Source organism: Emericellopsis atlantica, assembly GCF_019669845.1.
Source record: "Emericellopsis atlantica unplaced genomic scaffold F5Z01scaffold_35, whole genome shotgun sequence".
NCBI lineage: Eukaryota > Fungi > Ascomycota > Sordariomycetes > Hypocreales > Bionectriaceae > Emericellopsis > Emericellopsis atlantica.
In genome coordinates this window covers 243,871-251,736 of record NW_025764737.1, presented here as the reverse complement: position 1 = coordinate 251,736, position 7,866 = coordinate 243,871, and the positions used below count along the sequence as shown (strand labels likewise).

Sequence of the window (7,866 nt, the reverse complement as noted above, 5' to 3'; positions counted from 1 at the left end):
GCTGTGTTTTTTTTTCTTTTTTTTTTTACCCCCCACCATTTTTTTTAAAATTTTTCCCAAAAAAAAAAAAAAAAAAAAAAAAAAAAAAAAAAAAAAAGACTTTCCTTAGATTGGCTGGTTGAGGCGCTCATTCTTGACCAACAATGAAATTGTCAGCGCTGTTGAGTAGCTCCTGGTGGTGGCTGAGCTTGGTCGAGAAGATGCTCAACTATTTCTGACAGTCTTCTTGGATAGCTACGTTGCCTACCCTGTATGCGGACAATCTCCGACAGAAAAGTTGCAGCGCAATGCCGATCGCCAAGCTCCACAGGCGGACAGACTTCCTACGTCAACTGCTCATCCACGCGACCGCGACATGCTTTCTTTATAGCATCTTACAGGTGCCAATTTCGGCGTCACACATGTCGGCAATGTTAAGAGCTCCTATCCTCAAGGTACAGACCTCTCAATCTGATCTCAACCCGCCCCATACTGACTCGAACGAACCAGGAGCGCAGCAGTTCGTACATCTGCCACTTCTGCCGTGGGCAGCTGCCCTTGGCCAATCCCACCTCGAGATGTCGCGCGATACTACGAAATGAGGCCCTCGGTGCGCCAGCGACGGCCAACTACATTTCTCGACACCGTCTCTTCTCCACGAGCTCCTTGCTGTGCGACTCGCCAAATGGAGACAGCCCAGCGTCAAAGGGTCCCGCCAGTGGAGGGTTTGGCGCTGTCGGCGGAGGGTTTGGCGGTTTTGCTGCGAAAAAGGCGACAATAACTGATCCTGTACCCCCAAAACCAGCGCCGGCGTCCCAGCCGCAAGAGACGTCGCCAGCCAAGGAGGTGTCGCGGACCGGGAGGAGTAGCGATGGCGGCACAGAGCACCATTCCGATCGCCACAAACATAAAGACAGCAGACGAAAACACGAGGCGCAGAAGCACCCAAGGCGAAAAGGGCGTCAGGAACACCATGGAGACGGTGACAAGGAACCCGTCACCCAGAGCACGGTCAAAGAATCGACGGCAAAGGTGCCTGAGCAGACAAGGCCAAGCTCGCGAATCGACAAGATACTCGACAACGTCAAGACGGAGGGCCTGGGAAAGCAAACTCAGGAATCATCTTCCCAAGCGACCCCGGCAGCCGCTGCTTGGGGCCCATTCAGCCAGCGCAAAACAGATATCAAGACACCGCCCCCGGCAGCAGCTACCAAACCCGCGCCCCGAAAGCCCATCAAGACCACGCCGGCGCCTTCTTGGAATTCTCCAGCAAAAGACTGGAAACCTGTCAACAGACGTGCAACAGACCAGGCGCCCGTAGGCAATTCGTCAAAAATCACTAGCTTCGATGCGATGCTAGAGGCACGCAAGTCGGATGACGCGAGAGCTCGCGCGGCTAAGTCACGGGAGAGGATCGCGCAGCAGAAGAGGGAGAAAGAGCAAGGAGCGCAGCAATCAGAAGGGGAGTTCTGGAGTGACCTCGACGCGAGGCTGACTGCCGCGCCCAGGCCCACACCTGTAGCGCCCATGGCGACTCCCACTCCGGCCTCGACTCTGCCCACCGAAGAGATGGCTCCTCGCCAATCGTCACGATTTGTACAAGATGGACAACAAGAGGACTACTCGAGGAAGAAGGCCGACAAGCGCAAAAAGTCTGGGCGTCCATCTCGACACGTGGGCCGAGGCAGGTACGACAACGACGATATGGATGAGCAGGAGTTTATGAGATACGAGGCGCAGCAACGGCGAAAAGAGGAGAGGCGACTGCGCAAGGAGCAGGAGGCGGAGCAGAACGAGCCAGAGGCGGTCCCCATCTTCCTGCCAGAGTACATCAACGTCTCGAGCCTCGCCAGTGCCATGAAGCAGGGTGAGACCAGCTTCCTGCGCGATCTGGAGGAGTTGGGCTTCGAGAACATGACAGTGGACACGATCATGACCGGCGAGATGGCCTCGCTGATCGCCATGGAGTATGGCTTCGAGCCCACCGTCGACAACGGTTCTCAGCGGGATCTACGACCACGACCAGCGCCGGAGGATCCGTCGACCTTGCCGCCGCGACCACCAATTGTTACCATCATGGGTCACGTCGACCACGGCAAGACGACTCTGCTGGACTACCTCAGAAAGTCGTCCATTGTGGCCCAGGAGCACGGTGGCATCACCCAGCACATTGGTGCGTTCGTCGTCAAGATGTCCTCGGGAAAGCCCATTACCTTCCTCGACACTCCCGGCCACGCCGCCTTCCTGACAATGCGACAGCGCGGAGCCAATGTCACCGACATTGTCGTGCTCGTAGTGGCCGCCGACGACAGCGTGAAGCCCCAGACACTGGAGGCACTCAAGCACGCGAACAATGCCAAGGTCCCCATCATTGTGGCCATCAACAAGGTCGACAAGGAAGAGGCGCGTGTCGAGCAGGTCAAGGCGGACTTGTCGAGGCACGGTGTCCAGATTGAGGACTATGGCGGCGACGTGCAGACGGTCTGTGTCAGCGGCAAGACGGGCAAGGGCATGGATGACCTCGAGGAGAATATTGTCACATTGTCCGAGCTGCTGGACACTCGAGCCGAGCAGGACGGGATGGCCGAAGGCTGGGTTCTCGAGTCGAGCATCAAGCAGGATGGCAAGGTCGCCTCGGTGCTCGTCAAGCGAGGCACCCTGCGGACGGGCGACATTATCGTCGCCGGTCACAGCTGGGCGCGCATCCGACTCCTTCGAAACGAGGCCGGCGCCGAGGTAACCGAGGCGCCACCAGGCACGCCTGTCGAGGTCTTGGGCTGGCGCGACCTTCCCCCGGCCGGCACGCAGGTGCTCCAGGCACCCGACGAGGACAAGGCCAAGACTGCCGTCGACTACCGCGAGGAGATGACCCAGCGACAGCAGGACTCGGCGTACATTATTGAGCAGGAGGCGCGGGAACGCGAGCGAGTGGAAGCCGAAGCGGCGGCCAAGGAGATGGAGGAGCTCGGCGAGGACGCGCCCGCCGAAGAGGCTGGCCCCAAGATCACGACGCAGAACTTCACCGTCAAGGCGGATGTTGCCGGCTCCGTCGAGGCAGTCGTCGCGTCCGTTCTCGAGCAGGGCAACAACGAGGTTCGCTCCAGGGTCCTCCGGCAGGGAACAGGCCAGATCACCGAGTTCGACGTCGATCACGCTGCCACCTCGGGCAGCGTGATTGTCAACTTCAACACCGCGATCCTGCCGCACATTAGCCAGATGGCCAAGCAGGCTGGTGTCCGCATCATCGATCACAGCGTCATCTACCACCTGGTCGACGAGACGCGGGCGGTCCTGTCGGCCCTGCTTCCCAAGAGCGTTTCGCACAAGGTGCTCGGCGAGGCCGACGTGCTGCAAATCTTCCCCATCAACGTCAAGGGCCGCAAATACCAGAACATTGCAGGGTGCAGGGTGCGAAACGGATCGATCAAGAAGACATCTCGTGTCAAGATCCTGCGGAAAGGCAAGGTCGTGTACGATGGTAGGTTCTCTGAAGGCATCCCAACAAGTATACCAGAATGCTAACATATCTCGTAGGCCACATTGACACCCTCAAGCAGGTCAAACGAAATGTCATGGAAATGGGCAAAGGCTCCGAATGCGGCATGGCCTTTACGGACTTTGAGGATTTCCAAATCGACGACCAAATCCAGACATACGACATCATCGAAGAAGCAAGGACATTGTAACATCTAACAATCTAGTGTACACGACGAGAAAAAGTAGACCATGGAGGGGGAAGGTATTTAGACGCCAAGAGTACGTACAACATTTATTGCATATTACCACCTACCGGGCGCCGAGACACTGCCCGATGAGAACGTCTTGGTCGTAATGGCCGCTCGTTCTCTCTCCTTGTCCAGCTTGGCGAGCCCAATCTTGTCGGTGACTGGCGTCGCGTCGATGATATTGTCGAAATCATCGTCATCCTCGCCGTCAGAATTGCTATCCTCATTGTCCGAGTCCGGCTTGACGTCGTGGTCCGGCCTGAGCTGCTCTTGCCGCGGTATTGTCTCGGGCTTCTTCTTGTCGTCTGGCTGTGGATTGCTAAACGTCTTGGACGCAAGCACCTTGCGGCGAATCTCCTCCATGGCGGCATCGTCGTCGCTGTCGTCTGATAGGGCGTACGGATCTCTGTCTTCCTCCTCTTCCTCTTCAGGCTTTGGTTTCGCGGGTTTCTTGCCCAGGTATATCCCGTCCACACTCTCGTCATCCTTTTCCTCTTCCTCTTCCTCTTCGCTGCTGCCGCCCTCATCTGACGACACGGCTTCCCGATGATTGGTGTTTCCGCTCGTCCACATATCACCTCCGTCCTCTCTGCTCTCCGTATACTCCCGCTTCAACCTCTCCATCCACTCTTGCTGTGTCTGCTTGATACTCGCCTCGTCCGTGCAGGCCGCGTACCGCTTCAGTAGACTTGAGTTGATCTGCAAGAAGGATGGTCCGTAGGAAAATGGCTCCAGCACCTGTTCCGCCCAGTCGGGATGGCCACAGATGAAGAACGCGGCTGCCAATGCCTCCACGCAGTTCAGCCGCCACGGTTTTCCATAGTTGACGGAATTGGCGGCCACGAGGTACGGCAGCAGTCGCTCACACTTGCCACCGACCTTGTTCCACGCAATCTCGCCCGTCCGCGCCCAGGAGCATTCCACCACTGCCGCGCCGTATTGATCCATGATTTCTCTGTCGGCAGGGGAGATTGTCGTCTTGCCGTTGGGGGTAATGATGACGCCGTTGTGTCGCTGGCCGACGTGTAGGGGACGCATGAGTCCCAGCTTCATCAGTCTCTTGCCAGAGCAGCGTTTCGGGTCGCAGTGGCCGAGATCCCAGCAAGCTGCCTTGAAGGGGACAACGACGGGCGTGCCATCTTCGTTGGTGCGCCGTGGCCGGGGAGGACCAGAGTGGGCGCCGCCACGCTTGCCTTTTCCAAAATCCTTCTTGTGGCGAACCATTCTGTCGATATCGTCGTGATCTTCGTGCTTTACGGGTCCTCTGATGGCTGGTGAAGGTATCCGCAACAGAGTGATGACGATCGCTGGGTGATGATAAATATTATTGTCCTATGGAGGGGCAATTCTCGCTCGGGGCACCTGCCCGGATTATTTTGGCAGGCGGGGTCATGACCGGAGCGGATTATCAATAAGCGTCCGGTACCTCGAGCCTCGAGTCATGCAGGCATTGGCGGACGGATTAGAACAGTCAGCAGTGCCAAGACCTCCGTCCAGGCAAGGTACGTACCTCAACTGGGCGACGTCAATGGCCTCAACCACTGCGAGCGTTGCCTGTCGATGCGCCCCTCTCCAGCAGATCCAGCAGATCCAACAGCTCCAGCATCAGCCAACGACAGCTTTGCCTGTCTGTCCAGGTTCATGTCTGCGCTCCAGCGTCTCAATCATTATTCACAAGCATTGCAATACTAGCATTTTCCCTCCAACTTCGTCCGACTTGCGCCAACGCACCTAGACTACACCGTCCACGATATCCGACAGCACCTGAATAGCCACGCGCACGCACACCACCGCCATGGAGGCGGCTTCCGCAAGGGCCGCTGCCCGCGATCGCTGGGGCGAATTCGGTCGCGCCCCCTCGCAGCTCCAGCGCTTCATCCAAGCTGCGTGCAGTCCCGAGAACTACGAGCCCAACCTCGCCCTCAACCTCGAGATCTCGGACCTCATCAACAGCAAGAAGGGCACCGCGCCGCGCGAGGCGGCCACTGCCATTGTCAACTACATCAACCACCGCAACCCCAATGTCGCCCTGCTCGCCGTCAACCTGCTCGACATCTGCGTCAAGAACTGCGGGTATCCCTTCCACCTCCAGATCAGCACCAAGGAATTCCTCAATGAGCTGGTGCGACGGTTCCCGGAACGACCGCCTATGCGGCCGACGAGGGTGCAGGCCAAGATTCTGGAGGCGATTGAGGAATGGAGGTTGACGCTGTGCGAGACCAGTCGCTACAAGGATGACTTGGGCTTCATCCGGGACATGCACAGGTTGTTGAGCTACAAGGGCTACGTCTTCCCCGAGGTGCGAAGAGAAGATGCGGCCGTACTCAACCCAAGCGACGTAAGTTTTCACGAGAGAAGGAGGGTGGTCGGTAGCAGCGAGTGAGTATCAGGAGCTGACCCAAACAGAACCTCAAGTCTCCCGAAGAAATGGAGGAAGAGGAGAAGGAAGCCCAGTCTGCCAAGCTCCAGGAGCTCATCCGCCGCGGCACGCCGCATGACTTGCAGGAGGCAAATCGACTGATGAAGGTCATGGCCGGCTTCGACACCCGATCCAAGACCGACTACCGCGCAAAGGCCGCCGAGGAGATTGGCAAGATCCAGGCCAAGGCCCGTCTGCTGGAGGAGCGCCTCGAGGCCTTCAAGCCAGGCGACAAGATGCAGGACGGCGATGTCTTCAGTGAGCTGGCCGCCGCGCTGCAGAGCGCGCAGCCCAAGATCCAGAAGATGTGCGAGGAGGAGTCGGACGACCACGAGGCGGTGGCCAAGCTCTTTGAGATCAACGACAGCATACACCGCACCGTCGAGCGGTACAGGCTCATGAAGAAGGGCGACATGGAGGGTGCTGCCAAAGTCGCGGCCGGCGGCCCCGCGCCCTCGCAGACAACGACCATTGGCAATGCTCCAGGTGAGCTGTCTCTCATCGACTTTGACAACGAGCCGTCCGCGAACGGGAGCGGCGGCCAGAGCGCACCAGCGGCGCAACAAGGCACATCACAGACTGGCGGTATCGAAAATGATCTTCTAGGCCTCGATATTGGAGGTGACTCGGGTAGCTTTGGACAAGGCGGTGGCATCTCCTTGGGATTCGGTCAGAACGACAGTGAGTGAAATGAACTATACGCTTCCAAGTACTTCGGGCTGAGAGACACAGATATCCCTGGACCAGCGTTGCTGTCGTCCCTGACAGAGAACAACACATCACAGCAGCAGTCGGCGCCCACCCCTCCGCAAAACCAGTTCGCCGCCTTCGCTTCGCCGTCAGGGTCCCAGTCCATGACACCTCAACCGCCCTCGCAGCAGTCCTCGGCCTTCGTCCCCCCACCGCAGCCCGCAAGCGACCCGTTCGCCTCCCTGGGCGCCGCGGTGCCGGCCGCGCAACCCCCGAAACCGACGGCTCCCGCAGAGGACGACGAGTGGAACTTTGCGTCGGCCCTGCCGGCCGAGACGCCCTCCAAGCCAAAGGAGCACCGCCAGATCCTCAGCGACACGACCGTCCGCATTGAGATGCAGGCTGGACGTGGACCTGCCGGGCCCAACGCTCTCAACGTCAACTTTGCATTCTCCAACAATGCCGCTGCGCCTGTCAGCGAATTACACTTCCAGCTGGCCGTGACAAAGGTACGTCCCCCCTTTCCCTGGTCCGTTCAGTGGAGTGATCTCTTACTAACAACGACACAGGGCTACGAGCTGCAGCTCAACCCTCAGACGGGCCGTGATCTGGCTCCAAAGCAGAGCCGCGGCGTCACACAAATGGTCAACGTCTACCACGCGGGCAACAAGGCCGCCAAGGTGGACGGTGTCAAAATGCGATGGCGGGCCACGTACAAGGTCGGTGGCGAGGCGAAGAATGAGATGGGCGAGGTGCCCGAGTTCAGCATTGCCTAAGTGATTAAAGTTAAGTCAGTTAGTAGACAAAGCGCGGGCGGCCCCTTTTCTGGATTTTCATGGGGAGCAGGTGAACCGGTGATGGATGGATAAAGGCCAGAATGGGGGGGAAGGTGCTCTTATAAAGCTATATCTTCATCGTCGCACTGGGGAAGTCCGCGGTGTACATAGTACTCAAGCGTGTGATTGCTCCTTGCAGCTCTAAGTAACACTGGGTCGACCATTCTCGCTATGATAGATGATCCCGTAGGCTGAGACAGAACGATACATTCCCTCT

General features: G+C 58.2%; 4 protein-coding genes across 4 annotated transcripts in view; 2 read left to right on the top strand and 2 right to left on the bottom strand.

The window, feature by feature from the left end:
* Positions 1-97, bottom strand: part of F5Z01DRAFT_665973 (uncharacterized protein) — a 1,811-nt gene extending 1,714 nt beyond the window's left edge. Inside the window, exon 1 of the mRNA XM_046264201.1 lies at positions 75-97. The gene's annotated coding sequence lies outside the window, so the exon portion shown is untranslated. The remainder of the gene's footprint in view (positions 1-74) is intronic.
* A 304-nt stretch (positions 98-401) lies between these two features.
* F5Z01DRAFT_640186 (uncharacterized protein) lies at positions 402-3,665 on the top strand (the record flags this gene model as incomplete). Its single annotated transcript, XM_046262504.1, has 3 exons — positions 402-434; positions 490-3,457; positions 3,514-3,665. The coding sequence occupies 3 exons, from the start codon at positions 402-404 to the stop codon at positions 3,663-3,665; spliced, it is 3,153 nt and encodes a 1,050-aa protein (XP_046114531.1).
* A 47-nt stretch (positions 3,666-3,712) lies between these two features.
* Positions 3,713-5,158, bottom strand: F5Z01DRAFT_361322 (uncharacterized protein). The gene has a single exon (XM_046259304.1). The coding sequence runs from the start codon at positions 4,926-4,928 to the stop codon at positions 3,759-3,761; it is 1,170 nt and encodes a 389-aa protein (XP_046114530.1). The 5' UTR covers positions 4,929-5,158; the 3' UTR covers positions 3,713-3,758.
* Positions 5,159-5,499: 341 nt separating this feature from the next.
* F5Z01DRAFT_629298 (VHS domain-containing protein) lies at positions 5,500-7,589 on the top strand (the record flags this gene model as incomplete). Its single annotated transcript, XM_046261651.1, has 4 exons — positions 5,500-6,042; positions 6,111-6,804; positions 6,856-7,322; positions 7,383-7,589. 4 exons carry the CDS (start codon positions 5,500-5,502, stop codon positions 7,587-7,589), a joined length of 1,911 nt encoding a protein of 636 aa, XP_046114529.1.
* Between the last annotated feature and the right edge of the window lie 277 nt (positions 7,590-7,866).

What these genes read in the sequence shown, in the direction of transcription:
- F5Z01DRAFT_361322 (XM_046259304.1), bottom strand. Translation starts at nt 4,928, where the DNA reads ATGGTTCGCCACAAGAAGGATTTTGGAAAAGGCAAGCGTGGCGGCGCC.